Source organism: Phodopus roborovskii, unplaced genomic scaffold (assembly GCF_943737965.1).
Source record: "Phodopus roborovskii unplaced genomic scaffold, PHOROB, whole genome shotgun sequence".
In the NCBI taxonomy this organism is placed as follows: Eukaryota; Metazoa; Chordata; class Mammalia; order Rodentia; family Cricetidae; genus Phodopus; species Phodopus roborovskii.
In genome coordinates, this window is record NW_026126636.1 from 7,028,840 (window position 1) to 7,048,167 (window position 19,328).

At 41.3% G+C, this 19,328-nt stretch overlaps 2 protein-coding genes across 8 annotated transcripts in view; both read right to left on the reverse strand.

The window, feature by feature from the left end:
* The window catches only part of LOC127238883 (zinc finger protein 60), a 54,405-nt gene that overhangs the window by 33,431 nt on the left and 1,646 nt on the right, over nucleotides 1-19,328 (reverse strand). The window lies entirely within an intron of this gene.
* Nucleotides 1-19,328, reverse strand: part of LOC127238880 (zinc finger protein 60) — a 41,419-nt gene that overhangs the window by 5,926 nt on the left and 16,165 nt on the right. The window contains exons 3-4 of one of the 6 annotated variants that reach the window (XM_051207642.1): nucleotides 10,843-10,941; nucleotides 6,405-6,503 (exon numbers count right to left, since the gene is read on the reverse strand). The exons of 1 other annotated variant lie outside the window; for it this stretch is intronic. In XM_051207642.1, the coding sequence (XP_051063599.1) occupies nucleotides 6,405-6,503; nucleotides 10,843-10,941 (198 nt within the window). The remainder of the gene's footprint in view (nucleotides 1-6,404; nucleotides 6,504-10,842; nucleotides 10,942-19,328) is intronic. 4 more of the 6 variants (XM_051207641.1, XM_051207647.1, XM_051207645.1 and 1 more) reach the window with 4 other exon arrangements.

The following is a 19,328-nucleotide window of genomic DNA, read 5'->3' on the forward strand; positions in this document are numbered from 1 at the left end:
GTATTTGTGTTAGTGGCAGACATGACCGGAAGGTAGAGAAGCACAGGCAGATCGCATTGGGAGGGCAGCGACTGTGTCTTCCTGAGCAGCGATGCCACGGTGGTGGCGGTCTTTTACTGTTGTCTGTGTAAGTTGTTCCCCAATAAAACACCCGTTTATCATTTATCTTGGGTCTAGTGAACTCATTAATACCCTGCCTTCAACTGGCACCCACATGGCTGGATTCCCACCATCAGCCCACATGATTGTACATGCTGACCATGCACGCCAGCCTCAGTGCATTCTGGGATTCCAGAAAGAGACGACTTACACTTCTGTAGTCTGCACTGCCTGAGTCTGCTAATTACTTCAGCACGGTATGCATTAGCAAGCACTCGAGCCGAGGTTTAGTCTGACTGCGAGTGGGGATTTGCATGCTAAACTCAAGTGGGAAGTTGAGTGTAGTGATTTGCCAGCTCATGAGTGTGGGAAGTAGCTGCAGAGCTTCCTGAGCTGCAGCTCCAAGGTCCCCTGAGACATGCCAGGTGTAAGGACCTTCTAGTTGCTAAAATGGCTGCTCATCTCCGCTGGATCAGCACTACTGGTGGTTCACACAGGCTGAGTGACCTCTCTTCTCGCTAACAAAAATTCATTGGGTTTGGGCTTGTTGAGTGTCGTTTAGAAATAACAGATTGTAATACACTAGAGGCAAGAAAGACTGAAGATTCTTTGCCTCTGGACTTGCCTCGGTGGTACACCAGTGACACCTGCTGGCCAAACAAAGTTACTGAACATTAAGATCAACGAGTGAGCCAGCCAGCACCCAGAGCTCAACCTTCTGGGATTTTACTTAAGGTATAGTAGTGTATCTTTTGCAATTTAAGATAATAAATACATAAACACATACAATTAACTACTCCACACCAATGGTGGATAATATTACTATACAGGAAGTAAAGAATCTTCCCACTTCTTAGATGGATGGGATTTTAGAAGACATTTACGACCTACCTGGAATGTATTTACTATCAGCCGTTGTTACTATTAGCTTGGTAATCAACATAATGCCCTAAAGAAATGGGTTGATAATAGAGCAAAGAATGAGGAACTTAAAGAAATCATACAGACTTTACAGACTGGTAAATGAGAGCTTATAAAAAGGATTCATACCAATGAAGACAGTAATGATGATCTGACAAACAGAATGGAAAATATGAAATATTGAACCGCTAACAGAAAAAATTTGTTCCATGTCTGAGATTGATGACAAGATAGCAGACAGAACATTGTTTTTGAAAGGCAATCTACATGCCATCCAGATAATCTCTAAGAGTGAGAACATTAATCTCTAGAATCACATGTGAATGAAGAGAACAAGAAACTGACAGATTTAATGAAATCGTTGGATGTTTATACTGTCCAGGAAATTTAAACACTCTGAGAAACAATGATGAATAGATTTCAGGCCATCGAAAACCTTAAAACGGATACACCAGAAGCCGAGGTACAAATGAAGGAGAATGGAACAGATTTAACATCACCAGTACCTGTTGGAGTCAGAGATGGCTTACCAAAGGTCATAACATCATTACCTGCTTTGGTCTACCCTATTATTATTACTGAAAAGACAGAAAATAAGAAACATCCAGAGGGATTTGAAGAATGTCATTGGCAGCCAACAAGTATAAAAGATTTAAAAGATATTATGGAATCAATAGTTTCTTATGGCATGCATTAACCATATGTGAGGCAGTTAGTAGAGTCATGGGCTACAAGATATAGAATAACCCAAAATGACTGGAGCCAATTAGTCTCAGCTGCCCTAGAAAGTGGTCCACAGATGGAAGGGTGATCGTTATGCAGAGAAGAGGCCAAGGCCCTTGAACACCAAGGTAAAAAGAAAGGTTATCAGGCTCCCCACAAGATAAAAATCTTGGTGAGGGTCTTTATTTATTTTTTCTTCAAGACAGGGTTTCTCTGTATTGATTTCAAGCCTGTTCTGGAACTTGTTTTGTAGACCAGGATGGCCTTGAACTCAAAAAGATCTGCCTGCCTGCCTCTGACTTCCAAGTACTGGCCAGTGAGGGCCATTCTGCCGATGGAGATACGCAAGCTACATATGATGAACACATCTTGTTCCTATGCCATACAGCAGCCTTGAATACTTGGGATCAGATTCAAGAACCAGGGAAAAGGACCAAGTCATATACTAAGGTTACACAAAGCCCAAAGGGATCTTCTAGTGAATTTTTGCAAAGATTGACTAATGCGATACAATTAGGGGTAGCAGATCCATAAGCTACAGAAGTACTCATTGAATCTTTAGCTTTTGAAAATGCTAACTTAAAATGCAAAAAAGTGCTTGGGTCCTTAAAGATCAGGTCAGCACCAGTGGATGAATGGATCCTGTACAAAGCCAATATTGAGACTGGGGTCTGAGTTGGAGAAGCAATCTCCAAAGGTATGAAAAGACATACAAATACCAAACATTTAAATTGTGGTAGAATAGGACATCTGAGAAGAAACTGTAGACAAGGCATTCCTAGAAATAATGCTTCTTCTAGAAATAACTCAAACAGAAGGACTCAACCTTCTAGATTATGTAGAAGATGCGGCAAAGGCCAACAATGGACCAATGACTCAAAGGCCCCCATGTTGGACATGGTCTAGTCATTCCCAGTCACTGCAGAGGACAATCTTCCCCAGAACAATTAGAAAACCCAGTGCCTATTGTAAAAAAATCATACTGCTGTGGATGGTTGATTAGCTTTGGAGGATGAATCAAATATTCATGGAGGAAACGAAAAAACATATATTTTGGCACACTTCTATAAATGACCAAAGACCAAAACTAAGAGTACAGATAAATAATGTTATACTTGAAGGTTTGCTGGACACTGGGGCAGATGTCATCATTATAACTCAAGCACCTAAATTGGCCTCTGCAGGAGGTATATGTTCAATTCTTAGGGATTGGAACCATATCTCAGGTAAAGCAAAGCATGAGATGGGTCAGAAGGACAAAGAGGAAGGCTAAGGCCATATGTGGCTAATATAGCAATACATCTATGGGGTCGTGATCTATTGCAGCAATGGAATAACCAGATTAACATTCCTCCTGTATCAGATATGAACCATAAACAAACTTATGATTATGGAAAAAATATTTTAAGGCACTTTATAAAACAGACACCAACAATCCAGGCTGCAGAAAAACAGAATACAAGTGTCAAACTAACAAAGGAACCTAAAGCCCAATCCTTAAAGTGGGTAACTGAGGAACCTGTATGTGTGGGGCAATGGCCTATGACTTCCGAGAAGCTAGAGGCTCTAGAAAAGCTGGTTCAGGAACAGCTAAATGATGGATATATTGAAGAATCACCTACCAGCCCTTGGAATTCTCCCATATTTGTTATTAAAAAGAAATATGGAAAATGGAGAATGCTTACACACCTGAGAGGCATCAATAAAGTAATTCAGTCAATGGGCTCTCTACTGCTGGGAATACCCATGCATTCTCTGATACCTAAAGAATGGCCTGTTATAGATAATGACATAAAAGACTGTTTCTTTCCTATACCTTTACAAGAAAAAGATAGGAAAACTTTGCCTTCACGGTGCCTACTAACAATGATTTTTAGCCGATCAAAAGATATCAATGGAAGGTCCTCCCACAGGAAATGTTAAATAGCCCCACCGTGTGCCAATATTTTGTGCAAAAATTGGAAACAATTCATTGGAAACAATTCATAAACAGTTTCCACATCTATAATTTACCACCATATGGATGATATATTGTTGGATGATTCTAAGGCAGAGACATTAGAAAAAAATGTTTTTGGAAGTAAAGAAAATTTTGGCTCAATAGTGATTACAAATTGCCCCTGAAAAAAATACGAAGAGGAGATTCTATCAGTTATTTGGGATAGAAAATAGGTCTAGAGAAGATAAGATCACAAAAAGTACAGATCATGAGGGATCAACATCGGACTCTTAATTCTCTTCAAAAAGTGCTAGGAGAGATTTCCCTGCTACAGACTATTGTCAGAGTAAGACATGCTCTAAAACATCTGGAAGCTGAGAAAGAATTAAAACAAAAGAGAATACTAGAGGCACATGTGGACCATGTGGATCCAAAGCTCAACTGTATTCTGTTTATATTACCATCTAGGGAATAAATACCCTTCAGGGACTTTGATGCAGAGGGAAGATACCATATTAGAATGGATATTTTTGCCACATAAACAGAATAAAAATTTAAAACATAAAGAAAAGATTTCTGATTTTATTTTAAACAGAAAAATAAGACTTCGTCAACTGACAGGAACAGACCAGGCAGAAATTATAGAACCTTTAACTAATGAGGAAATTTCCTCCTTATGGAATGCTAGTGACTATCAGCAAAGAGCTTGCTGTAATGATTAGCAACAATTATCCCAAAAGTGAAAGAATAAAATTCATTAAAAAAAAAAAAAAAAAAAAAAAAAAAAAAACTTGGATTCTTCTATGCATTGTAGAGAAAACACCATTCTCTGGAGTCCCTACGTTCTACATTGATATGCAAACAAATCAGGTAAGGCAGGTATGAATCAGGAACTATCAAGTGGTTCAAAGCCCTTGTAACTCTATACAAAAGGCAAAATTGTATACCATTCTCAGGGTATGCATGGATTTTACAGAACCTCTCAATATAGTTACCTACTCTCAATAGGCAGAGAGAGTCATCTTACACATTGAGACTGCTGAGTTTATTCCTGATGATACAGAATTAACTTCGCTATTTATACAATTACAGGAAATAACCAGGAATAGGACATATACATATATATATATACATATATATATGTATATATATATATAAAATCATACATCAGATCCCATATGGGCCTGCAAGGTCCTCTAGCATAAGGCAATGATGAAATTGATCAATTATTAATAGGAAGTGTGCTGGAGACCTTGGAATTTCATAAAAACACTATGTGAATAGCAAGGGTTTAAAAAAGAATTTTTTCCTCACTTGGCAACAAGCTAAGGAAATAGTAAAAAATGTCTTACTTGTTCCTTCTAAAACCAAACTCCTTTACCAGCAAGCAATAACTCTAAAGGTATACACATAGAAATGAAATTTGGCAAATGGATAAGTTTCATTTTGCAGAATTTGGAAAATTAAAATATGTGCACCATACACACAATATACATTTTCAGGATTTCAATGGGCAACTGCTCTAATCTCTAAAAGGGCTGATTTTGTATTACACACCTATTAGAGGTAATGGCTACTTTGGGTTTCCCTATACAAATAAAAACTGACATTGCTCCAGCATATGTCTCTAGTAAATTGAAACAGTTTTTAAAATATTTAACATAAAGCATGTTACTGGTACAACACGTAATCCTACAGGACAAGCAGCTGTTGAGAGATCTAACTGCACTTTAAAGGAAATACTCTATAAACAGACAGGAGGAACCAAGACCAGACCCTATCTCCTGCCCTCGGCCAGGAGATGCCTATGAAAGTACAAGAAGCATGCCAACGAGATTGGGCGCGTTCAGGGTTGTACGGCCGTAGATAGTCACAAAAAGAGGGTTTGTTTGTGGTTAAACTGTGATGCGAGTATAGAGTATACAGGTGTGGCCCATTTTAAATAAACAGGCAGCTGTAAGGAGTATGGTCTCCTAACAGGCAGCCATCCTGAGTCGGTCTCCTTCCCTTACTGGCTCTACACCTCCTCTTTGGGACCCGAACCCCACCGGAGCTACACATTGGCAACAGCCCTCATGCCAAAAGAGATGGAGTACTCACAGGATGTCCCATTGGCTTGTCCATCTACGCTATTAAGTCAGGGTCTCTCTTTTGCCTGGGGCTTGACAGGTAAACAAGGCTGACTTGCCAGCAAGCTCAGGGGATCACCCTTCCCCACCTCCCCAGTGCTGCACCGAGACGCAAGGCTATCCCATCACAACTTGTTTAGAGTGACTATACAGTTAAAATTACGTGCTATGCCTCACTGTGCTACTGTTTACATGGGTGTTCAGAGTGTCTTATGGTTGGATCAGAGGACCTGGGTTCGAGTACCAGCAGCCACCTGTAATTCCAGCCCCAGGGGATCTGACACTCTTATGGCCTCCTTGGGTACCTGCACACATGTGCACACACACAATGATAAAATACATTTAACATGACAGAAAGAGGGTGACTGCTCCAGTGGGAGAGAGGACGATGGGAACAACTTAGTGACCCATGAACTAGAAGCCCCTGTGACAGCTTCTGCTATGACCTTGACTTCTGCCCAGGTCTCAGCCATGTTCTTCCCCAGGCCTTGGCGCTCTGAAGGAAGTGTGTCAACCCAGTGTCAGGCATGACGTGACTCTCCAACCACATGCTGTGTCTGGCAATGCTGGAGCCCTGCCTTCCTCTCACTCACCTGGGCCGGGCCTGTCTGTTTCTTCCTTCACAACCATCCAGGGCTCTCTCTCCTCCTCTAGTAAGGTGATCAGATCCGGTTTGGAAATGGAACTTCCCACTTAAAAGAAAGGAAGAAAGGACACATAGAGGCTTTTTCTTTTTGAGACTTAGTCTCTTTTTTTAATCCCAGGATGTCCTGGAACTCAATATGTCCTCGAACTGACCTAATGTGCCTGCCTCTGCCTCCCAAATGCTGGGATTAATGGTGTGAGACACCAGAAAGGCTGGGAGAGAGGACGCCACATAGCTAGAGAAGGAGTAACAGGTTAGACCCTTCCCCGGTAAAGTAAGACCACATGGAAATACTTAGATTAATAGAAATGGGTTAATGATTGAGACACAGCTAGCCAATAAGATGCCCCAGCCATTGGCCATCAGTTTAACAATTAATATGTCTCTCTGTACTTTGCGAACATATCCCCCATGGAGGGATAACTGCCTTAATCTAGAGGCAGGAGAGAAGCCCTAGTCCCTACTTCACAGGACCTGTCAGATCTACATGACCCCAACTGGATGGCATTCCCCTACATATGGAATTGGGATGGGGGGATGGGAGGGAAGGGTGTTTAGAGTGCATGTGAGAGGGCAGAGAGGGTAAAAGGGAGGGAAGAAGGGATGGAAGGCTGGGGGGAGGGAGGGAGAGGGAACTGGGATCGACATGTAAAATAATAAATTAAATTAAAAAAATGCTTTGATTCCAAAATTTAAGTTGAAGGACAAGTTACTGGGAAAAAGGATTTCTATTTTTGTTTCCACAGAAAATGAAATTAGTCTGGATTCCTTCCAGACTAATGTGGTTTGATCAAGCCAGACCGCCTGAAACAGAGTACAAGCTGATCCTACATTCAAAACAGCTGGACAAAACAGCCCTACAGACTACAGCCAGGATATCTGAATCTTCTTCGAATCCCCCAAGACAGCGCCCCTTACCAGCAGAAAGTAGTTTGGAAAGAACGATGCCCAAATTCCCAAATATTGTGTATAAATGTTTGTTTTCATTTAATTGGACTTTGTTATATAAAATTAAATAAATAAATAAATAAAATATGTCTCTCTGTGCTCATTTGGGCTAAACTGCTGTGGGACCATGCTGGAAAGAAAATCTGCAGCAACAAAATGGTGCCAAAAAACGTGGGTTGCAAGAATTTCCACATAAAACATGACAAAAGCTTAAAAAGGGATTCTAAAAACAATAGAAGCGAGCATGGCTTCTTGGTAGCGGCATTTTCTCAGGTGGGCCGTTTGCAAGAGACAAGCAGAAACTCACAGCTCCTTTAAGAGAGCTTCCTGACTCAGCATAAGCACTAAAAACCCACACAGCTCTTTTAAGAGGCCCTACTACCAAACAAACGGTGTTTAAGAGCAGCCAGCAGCATGCTGCTTGACGGTGGCATAGACCAAGCCAGTGAGCACAGCTCCCAGTGCTGGCGGTAAACGTATCCCTGCCATGTTGGAAAGCCAGCAGCTAAAAACATACACTTTAACTTTAGCAATGCTGTTTAGCAAATAAAAGACTTGTGGCCAGAAAAAGATAGAGATATACAGTAAAGACAGATTCAGATGAAGAGAAACCTCTAAAGGGTTTACAATGTGCTTAAAAATACACATAGGCTTGGGAGAGACAAGAAAACGGATAAAGTGGTTAAAAAACAAATAGAGTAGCTGGGTGTGGTGGCATGTGGCCTTTAATCCCAGCACTTGGAGGCAGAGGCAAGCAGATCTCTGTGATTTCAAGGGCAGCCTGGTCTACAGAGTGTATTCCAGAACATGTAAAAGTACACAGAGACACCCTGTTTCAAAAAATGAAAAGTAAAAGAAATAGGAAAAAAAAAAAAGCCAGGATACTGTATGTTACTGTGTTGTCTTTGAATTGTTTGGTTGCTGAGGAAGGAGTAACAGCTGCTAACAGACATTTGATTATAAATGCTGTTAGATTAATCCAACCTATATATTTTGAAAATGCCTTGAATTCTAAATTTAAGTCTAAGGACATGCTACTTTGGGAAAGAGGTTTTGTTTTTGTTTCCACAGAAAATAAAAAGCTGTGGTCTCCTTCCAGACTGATATGGTTTGATCAAGCGAGACCCCCTGAAACAGTGGTCCAGGTGATTCAACATCCAAAACAGCTGAGACGAGGCAGCCTTGCAGACCACTACAGCCTGGACTTGGCCAGGTTTCTGGGCTTTCTCAGGATCCCCATGGTACTGACAGCGCCCCCTACCAGCAGGAAGCAGCTTGGAGAGAACAACGGCCAAATTCCCAAATACTGTTCAGAAATGTTTGTTTTCATTTAAATGGGGTTAGTTATAAATGGTTAATGATAAAGCCAATCTCTCTTTAAAGGGAAAAAAAGGAAATATCATATAGAAAAGAATACCTTGTATTGGTATGGAATTTGATTTACTGATACAAATTTAAGGTCAATTTGTTATAGGTATATTTCTCCTCTTGTTTAGGTAATGTGTTTATACAGCTCATGTAATATGTAATTAAATACAAATAATAATCACCTATAGTAGTGAAAACTTATGTTACTTAGTTTTTCTAGATATACAGAGATGTATTTGAGATGGATAGCTATTCTTCAAACCTTCCAAAGACCTTCAGTATACGGCATTTAAAATGGTTAAGGGTTTTTCATGGCAAAGAGATACAACTGCTCCTGGCCAACGACAATTACGTCAGAAAGGAGGATGGGCATCGAAGAAACTCAACATGGAGTTGATTTCAAAATGGCCAGACTAGACATGTGGGCAAGACACGTCTCCTGCCTGGACTGTTTGACTGTACGCAGTGTGAACTGGACATGCAGGACCCACAGGACAGTGACAGCTGAACTTGAGAAAACAAGATGGGACAGTCCTGAGGGTTCCTGCTTCATGGAAGAGTCTGCCAGACATATTGTAGGACACAGAGAAAAGTGGCTGACAAACTGCCAATACAGGTGGACAGTTTAAAATTTCCTGCTTCACTGAGAAGCCTGCCAGACACACTGTGGCCTATGGACAGAGAAACTTTGGGTGACTGTCCAGGCAGCAAGATGCCTCTGTCAATTCTAGAGTTTATACATTATCCTTCTGAGGTCTCTGATGGAGTTGAAGACAGATAGTTATGGTTATACTTTTCCTTAGTTACGATAAAAGGTAAGTTACATATAAAACTTTAGACTTACAAAGATAGGATATATGATAAAAATATTTTCTTTAAATTTTGTAAAATGTTAATGGACTAAATATTAACTATAGTTCTTCCTTGGTAACTGTTTTCTTATATGTAATTTTACTAAGTTAAAGTTAAAACCCATCTTTTTATTAGACAGAAAAGATGAGATGATGGGGGAATGTCCTTCTGTATATATGTTTCTCTTATTGGTTGATGAATAAAACACTGTTTAGCCAATAGAAGCAGCAAGATAGGCTGGACCAGGAGACAAGGAGAATTCTGGGAAAGGTAGGAAGTGAGGTGCCTGGGGTGGGGGGCAAACATGTCAGGCATTCCCTGGTAAGACAAGACCATGTGGAAATCAGACTTATAGAAATGAGTTAATAATTAAGAAGCCCTAGCCATCGGCCAACAGTTTAATAAATTTAAAAGAAAAAAAAAAAGGTGTGTGCCACCATGAGCTGTCTGAGTAGATTTTTTTAAAGATACAGACTTATTTATTATAAACATCTATACACCTTGGCATGGTGGATCATGCCTGTAAGTCCACAGCTGGGGGAATGAGCCAGCCAGTCTGTGCTACATAACAAGACTGATCTTGGAAAAACAGATTTTAATAAAGCTCCAATGAGGCTGAGGAAAGACTTCAGAGAAGAACCTGGGTGAGAAACCTGCTGTTTCAGAAAAGGTTTAATCTCATGAAAACGCAGCTGGGGACTTGTCACTTAAGGAGAGTATGCATAGTGGGTGAGAACATGGACCCTCAGGCTACACGTGTCCAGTGTAAACCCCGTCTCTACAGCTCACGAAATAGGCCATTTATTTAGGCAAATCCCATTCGATTCAAGTGTAATCTTCTCGTATAAAACTTGGGTGTGGTGGTACACACTTGAAATCACAACCCTTGTATCTGACACTCTACTGTGGCTTCTTTGGGTACCTGCACATATGTGTGTGTACACGCAGGTCAATAATAAAATACCTTTAACATGACAGAAAGAGGGTGACTGCTCCAGTGGGAGAGAGGACGATGGGAACAACTTAGTGACCCATGAACTAGAAGCCCCTGTGACAGCTTCTGCTATGACCTTGACTTCTGCCCAGGTCTCAGCCATGTTCTTCCGCAGGCCTTGGCGCTCTGAAGGAAGTGTGTCAACCCAGTGTCAGGCATGACGTGACTCTCCAACCACATGCTGTGTCTGGCAATGCTGGAGCCCTGCCTTCCTCTTACTCACCTGGGCCGGGCCTGTCTGTTTCTTCCTTCACAACCATCCAGGGCTCTCTCTCCTCCTCTAGTAAGGTGATCAGATCCGGTTTGGAAATGGAACTTCCCACTTAAAAGAAAGAGAGAAATCACACATGTAGAGAGAGGTTGTTTTGTTTATCTTTCCTTTTCTTTTTTTAAGGATATGTAGAGCAGGCTGGCTTTGAACTGACTTGATCTGCCTGACTCAGCCTCCCAAATGCTGGAATTAAAGGCGCTGCCTCCATGAGCTGCCTGTGCAAGTTTTTAAAAATACAGATGTATTCATTATAAAGGTCTATACAACTTGGCATGGTAGAACATGCCTGTGAGCCCACAGCTAGGGGAATGAGCCAGGACAGTCTGTGCTGTCGTCTAGCAAGACGCCCATCTTGGAAAAATGGATTAAAAAAAGAAAGAAAGAAAAAGAAATTCAAGAACCCAAATAATGCGAGGGAAGATGTCAAAGGAGGAGGAGCAACATGGATGGGAAACTAGCTGTTTCATGAAACTGTTTAATCTCATTTAAATGTCACGTAAGAGGAAAGCATACACAGTGGGTGAGAACATGGACCCTCAGGCCACACTCTCTAGCTCCTGCTTTCAACCCAAGAAATAGGAGGAACTCTGTAAAAATGATATTGACTTAAGTCTATTTTATGTGCGTGTAAGTGTCTGTGTGCATGTACATGTGAGTACCACATGCATGTATGATGACCATGGAGGCGAGAAGAGAGCATCAGCTCCCTGGAACTGGAGTTACAGAGGGTTGTAGGTCATACTATGGAGCAGGGAATTGAACCTGGGTCCTCTGAAAGAAAAGGCAGTTCCCTTAACAAACAAGCTATCTCACTAGCCACTAATTCTATTTATTGATTTATCTCATTATTTCATTTTCTTTATTTCTTTGTTTTGTTTTCTTTTGTTTGAAACAGGGCCTGTAGACAAGGCTACCCTTGAACTCACTATGTATCTGAGAATGACCTTGACTTCACAGCAATATTTCTGCCTCAGACTTCAGAGTGACGGTGTGACAGGCATGGGCCACCAAGCCCAGCATCAGCTACCACAGGAGAGATGGCCCTGTCTTTCCATTCAGAGTCAGCAAAGACAACAGTGTAGGGGACACATCCCCCACTCATGGGGACAGATGGCCTTACCCACTGTGACGAGGTTGCTGTAGGTCTCCAGCATCATGTCCCTGTATAAGACTCTCTGAGTAGCATCCAGGCAGGCCCACTCCTCCTGAGAGAAGTCGACAGCCACATCCCTAAATGTCACTGAGCCCTGAAACCACAAACACAGTGGAGTGAAATTGGGGAAGAGTTCAAGATGGAGACACAGAAGGGAAAGGACTCAAGAGCGGGAAAGGAGCCATGGAAATGCTCAAGGCGCCTGACTGCATGAGCTCCCCAGTAAAGGATGATGGTCCCCACCCTACACATCCAATAACTGTGCATTTCCATTCCATTCACATCCTTCAAGTTATCACCTCAAGAGAACTGTCACCAGCATTCAGTGTAAAATACCTAAGAAATAGTGAGTCCTTGAGTTTATTATGGCATCAGATGATATCACAAACGTTCTTTATCATTACAATAATTTTTATAAACTATATGTTTCCATAAAATGCAGGAGTCCATATTACTAGCGTATTAGGTTTAAAAGGTTTTGTTCTGAAAAATAAAAACTTGCACGATGGCATGTGTCTTAGGTCTTCCTGAACTCTGGAGACTGCCGTCCCCTCCAATCACAGCCTGAATGACCTCACTCTCTCTCAAAGCTCCTCAAGCAGGTCATCTCCTCACACACATGCACCCAGACCATTCACTCTCAAACCCCGAGTCATCAGCCTGAAAACAACAAAGACGGCAATCGGGATCCCGTGCAGTCAAAGGACACCATCACCTCAACGTTCTGAAACCCCAAACACCCTGCTTCCCTGGGGGACCGCAGCCTCCATGGCAAGGACAGTCCTCCCTGACCACAGACCAAGCAGAGAGCAGATGTGCAGGAATGCATTCAGAGAAAACTCCAGAAGCAGCAGGAAAGAGACACACACAGGAAGTGCTCTGACCTTCCAGCCCTCACTGTGATGGACAGGGCAGCCTGGGCTGGGGATTTCCGGTCCTGGGGAAGCTTCGCGAGAGACAGCAAAGACTCACCCAACCTGAAAGTCACCCATGGAAAGAGAGGACACAACTTACACACACCGTGTCTTGAGGACCAGAGCTGGCCATTCTCCTTCAGGATCCTCCCCTGGGGACGAAAGAGAGCCTTTTCATTGGATTGTCACTGATGTCCCCAGACTGACTCAGGTCAGCATGGTCACTGACTACTGTTATTTCTCAAGCATCCATACTCACACGCTCCTCTCCCACTGCTCACAGCCTCCACACACAATTAGGAGCCGACAGGGCTCCACACAAAGCCCTTCCTGTCCTGACCCTAGACAAGCCACTGGCAAGGGCTCACAGTGGACGTGCAGAGCATAAGCACGTCTGCCTTGAAGTTCCTCCAGAAGATGCCAGCAGAAGGGATCCCATCTTCCATCTGAGATGCAGCTTGGCCTAGACTGTACACTGGAATCCCACCCTCAGGGATGACAGGGGTCACAGCATCAGAACTGCACCTCCTTTACAAGCTCAGGGCTGAGCGAGGGTCAGGAGGGTCTGCAGCTGCAATTCCAAACACTAACATGGTGGCTCACAGCCATCTCTAACTCCAATTTAGGGGATTTGTCGCCCTCTTATCCTCCTTGGGCATCAGGAATGTAAATGATGCAAATACAGGCTAAGCACTGATAAAAAAGAAATAATTATCTGTTTTTAAAGTGTCCATCATTAGCTCATTTATCAGCAATCCTTGGTTGGCTGCTTCAAATTAAAGAAAGCAGACTAGGAGATCCCAGAGCAGCATCAGAGGGAGCCCTAGCTTCAGGCCTGGAAGCATCCTCACAGGGAGGCCCGAGCTTCAGGCCTGGAAGCATCCTCATAGGGAGCCCTAGCTTCAGGCCTGGAAGCATCCTCATAGGGAGCCCGAGCTTCAGGCCTGGAAACATCCTCATAGGGAGGCCCTAGCTTCAGGCCTGGAAGCATCCTCATAGGGAGGCCAGAGCCACCCACCTGGGAACAGGAAGCAACTGCTGGGAGAGACAACAGCAGCAGCTTCCAAAAGCTATCCCACGAAGTTCCTCTGGCAAAGAGTACCTGTGCCCCAGCCAACACCCACTGCCATCGCTTTGCACTCAGAGACCCCACTACTGAAGCAACCACTGGAATCTCAGCCCCATGTACACCAAGAGGAGCAATCACCAGAGCCACGGCCTCGCCCCCAACGGCAGGAGTGTCTACTGTACCTCAAGGAGCGGCTCCCTGAGCCTTGGGCTCACTTCCATCTGAAGTGATCACCACAGGCTCCGCTCTGATTGCACCGAAGGAGCAGTCAATGGAGCCACAGCTCCACTTTTACCAACTGGAGAAAGAGACACCCCCGAAGCACAAGCTCCACCTATACTGATTAGAGGAAGTGAGGCTTTCACAACAAGGAAAGAACACATTCAACAATACAAAGAAGCTAGTGGTGCTAGAACAGCAAGACCTGAACATCCCAATGCAGATGAAGCAGAAGAAAATGACCTTAAAAATGATTTCATAAGGATGAAAAATTCCCTTAAAGAAATGGGGAAAAGGCAAAGAATAGGGAGAAAATGACAAATCCCTTAAAAAAAAAATCAATCAAACAAGTGAAGGAATAAATTCAAGATTTGAATTCTGAAAAAGAATAAAGAAAATAAAAACTGAGGGAACTCTGGAAATGGAAAATCTGGGTAAACAATGGGAAACCACAAACGCAAGTATAAACAACAGAATACAAGAGACGGAAGAGAGAATCTCAGTAGCTGAAGAGGTAATAGAGGAAACAGATACACCGGTCAAAGACAATGAAATCCGGGACACCATGAAAAGACTGAACCTAAGAACTAAAGAGACAGAAGAAGTCCAGAAAACATATTCAACAAAATGGTAGAAGGAAACTTTCCCAACCTAAAGAAAGACATGCCCATGAAAATACAAGAGGCTTACAGGACACCGAATAGACTGGACCAAAGAGAAAAGTCCTCTTGCCATAGAATAATCAAAACAAAAAGCATACAGAACAAAGAAAGAACATTAAGAGCTGCAAAGGAGAAAAGCCAGGTAACATACAAAGGCAGACACCTGTCTTCTCAAAGGAAACCATGAAAGCCAGAGGTCCTGAACAGATGTTATGCAGGCACTAAGGAACCATGGATGCAGCCCAGACTACTATACTCAGCAAAGCGTCAATAACCATAGATAGACAAAGCAAGATATTCCATGATAAAACCAGATTTAAACAATACCTTCCACAAACCTAGCCCTACAGAAAGTACTAGAAGGAAACTCCAACCCAAGAAGTCAGCTGCACACACAAGAACAAGAATACAGGCAATAGATCTGAGTTTATAGCAGCAAATCCAAAAGAAGGGAACTGAACACACAATGCCATCACCAACAACACAAAAATAACAGTAACTAGCAATCACTGGTCATTAATATCCACTAATATAAATGGTCTACTCACCTACAAAAAGACATAGGCTAATAGACTGAATACAGAAACAGAATCCATCCTTCTGCTGCATACAAGAAACATACTTCAACCTCAAAGACAGTCATTAGCTCAGAGTAAAAAGCTGAGAAAAAAAATTTCCAATCAAATGAACCTAAGAAACAAGCTGGTGTAGCTATCCTAATATCTAACAAAATAGGCTTCAAACTAAAAAAAAAAAAAAAAAGATAATGAAGGGCATTTCATATTTATCACAGGAAAAAATCCATCAAGAGGAAATCTCAATTCTGAACATCTATGGCCCAAACACAAGGGCTCCTGCATTTATAAAAGAAACATTACTAAAGCTTAAATCACAAATTAAGCCCCACACACTAATAGTGGGTGAATTCAACAACCCACTCTCGCCACTGGATAGGTCTGCCAGTCTGCCAGTCAGAAACTTAACAGAGAAATAAGGGAACTAACAGATGTTATGACTCAAATGCACTTAACAGAGATCTGTAGAACATTCCACCCAAACACAAAGGAATATATTTTCTTCTCAGCACCTCATGTAACCTTCTCAAAAACCGAGTATGTGGTATATTTTTGAGAAGGTTCTCGGTAACAAAGCAAACCCCAACACACAGACACACACACACACCTAATACCCATGTATCTTATTGGATCACCACGGATTAAAGTTAGAATTCAACAGCAACATTCATTTCAGAAAGCCCACAAACACATGGAAATTGAACAATGATCAAATGAGTCACCACTGGGTCAAGGAAGAAGTAAAGAAATTAAAGACTTCCTACAATTAAATGAAAATGACTGCACAACATACCCAAACGTATGGGTCATAATGAGAAGTTTGTAGCACTAAATGTCTACATTAGTGAATTAACAGAGCAACTGAACTCACTGCAACAACAAAAAGAAGCAAACTCACCCAGGAGTCAAGAAATAGTCACATTGAGGGCTGAAATCAATAAAATAGAAACAAAGAAAACAATACAAAGGATCAATGAGACAAAGAGTTGGTTCTTCGAGAAAAATCAACAAGATAGACAACTCTTTATTCAAACCAACTAAAAGTCAAGAGCAAGAATATCCAAATTAAAAAAAAAAATCAGAAACAAAAAGGGAGACATACCAACAGACACATAAGAAATCCAGAGAATTATCAGGTCATACTCCACAAAACTGGAAAATTTTAAGGAGATGGACAATTTTCTAGATAAGCACCACATACCAAAATTGAATCAAGAACAGATAAACAGCTTAAATACACCTATAGCCCTTAAAGAAATAGAAACAGCTATCAATAGTCTCCCAAACAAAAAAAGCCCAGGGCCAGATGGTTTCAGAGCAGAATTCTATCAGAAGTTCAAAGAACAACTAATATCAATACTCTTCAAATTATTCCACACAATAGAAACAGAAGGTATACTGTCAAACTCTTTGCAAGGCTACAGTTACCATACAAAGACAAAACTAAGAAAGAGAATTACAGACCAGTTTCCCTCATAAACGTTGATGCAAAAATACTCAATAAAATACAGGCAAACCGGGGCTGGAGAGATGGCTCAGAGGTTAAGAGCCCTGGCTGCTCTTCCAGAGGTCCTGAGTTCAATTCCCAGCAACCACATGGTGCCTCACAACCATCTGTAATGCTATCTGGTGCCCTCTTCTGGCTCACAGCTGTACATGCACATAGAACACTGCACTGTATACATAATAAATAAATCTTTAAAAAAAAAAAAGAAACTTGTTCCAAAATAAATTTAATAATAATAAAAAATACAGGCAAACCGAATTTAAAAAAAAAAATCAGAAAAATCATCCACCATAACCAAGTAGGATTCATCCCAGAGATGCAGGGATGGTTCAAAATATGAAAATCGGTCAGTGTTATCCACCATATAAACAAACTGAAAGAAAAAAAATCATCATCTCATTAGATGCTGAAAAAGCATTTGACAAAAATCGAACACCACTTCATGATAAACATCTTGAAAAGATCAGGGATACAAGGGACATACCTAAACATAATGAAGGCAATATACAGTAAGCCAACAGCAAACACCAAGCTAAATGGAGAGAAACTCAAAGGAATTCCACTGAAATCAGGAACAAGACAGGGCTGTCCAATCTCTCCATATCTATTCAATATAGTATTTGAAGTTCTAGCTAGAATGGTAAAAGACAACAAAAGGAGATCAAGGGAATACTAATTGGAAAAGAAGTCAAACTCTCGCTATTTGCTGATGTGACCCCAAAAATCCTACCAGGGAACTCCTACAACTGATAAACACCTTCAGTAATACAGCAGGACAGAAGATTAACTCAAAAAAAAAAAAAATCAGTGGCCCTCCTATGTACAGATTAAAAATAAGATGAAAATGAAATCAGAGAAACATCACCCTTTATAATCACCACAAATAACATAAAGTATCTTGGGGTAACTCTAACCAAACAACTGTATGACAAGAACTTCAAGTTTTTAAAGAAAGAAATTAAAGAAAACATTAGAAAATGGAAAAGTCCCCCATGTTCTTCAATAGGTAGGATCAACACAGTAAAATTAGCAATCAATCTTACCAAAAGTAATCTACAGATTCTATGCAATCCCCATCAAAATTCCAGCACAAGTCTTCACAGAGTTTGAAAGAACAATACTCAATTTCATATGGACGGCGTTGCTGGTGGGAGTGCAAACTTGTACAGCCACTATGGAAATCAGTATGAAAATTTCTCAGAAAATTAGGAATCAATCTCCCTCAAGACCCTGCAATACCACTTTGGGGCATATACCCAAAGCAGGCACACTCACACCACAAGGACATTTGCTCAACTATGTTCATAACATTATTCATAACAGCCAGATCTTGGAAACAACCTAGATGGCCCTCAACCAAAGAATGGACAAAGAAAATGTGGTACATTTACATATGGAGTACTACTCAGCAGTAAAAAGCAATGACATCTTGAAATTTGCAGGCAAATGGATATAACTAGAAAAAACATCCTGAGTGAGGTAAACCAGACCCAGAAAGACAAGTCATAAGTGGATACCAGACATAAGCCAAAAGATACCCAGCCTACAATCTACAATCCCAGAGAAGCTAGAACCCTCTTCCAGAAACAGACAGAAGCTGATGAAGAAAAATCAACAACTAACAACCATTGGGTCAAGCCCCTGGAATACAATCAAAGTGAGGGAACATGTGAACTCTCAACAATTAAAAATAGAATGGTCACATGATCCAGCACTCCCACTACTGAATAGAAACACACAAAGGAAATAAAATCAGTATCTCCACATTTACACTCCCACATTTAGTCCAGGCATTATTTACATAGGTGTGATATGTCATCACATTGTAGGATAAATGGACACAGTAGAATAATGGCCAACCATTTATTACAATATGGATGAACACGGAGAATAAGAAGGGAAATAACCTAAAAACAAAAAGACAAATGCTGGAGCGGAGAATTGGCTGAGAGGCTGAGGGCTGGTTTTTCCAGAGGTCAGAAGTTCCCCGAAAGCTCACAATGCCAGTAACTGCAGCTCCAGTAGATCATCTACCTATAGCCACTGGAGCCATAAACACCCACACATAATTTTGAATGAAATAATCTTTAAACCAAAACATAAACACTCACGATTTCATTCATACAGAACCTGAAAATGTTATCTCATAGGAACAAACAACATAGTGGGTAATAGGGGTCCATCCATAAGGGACTTGGGAAGATGCTGATCAAGGATGACAAAATTTCAGCTACCCAACACAAGTTCCAGATACATCATGCAACTCGGTGACGACGATTAATGGTTTTTGGAAAGATTCAGAGAGTAGGCATTAAGTCTGCTCTCTATAAAAATATGAC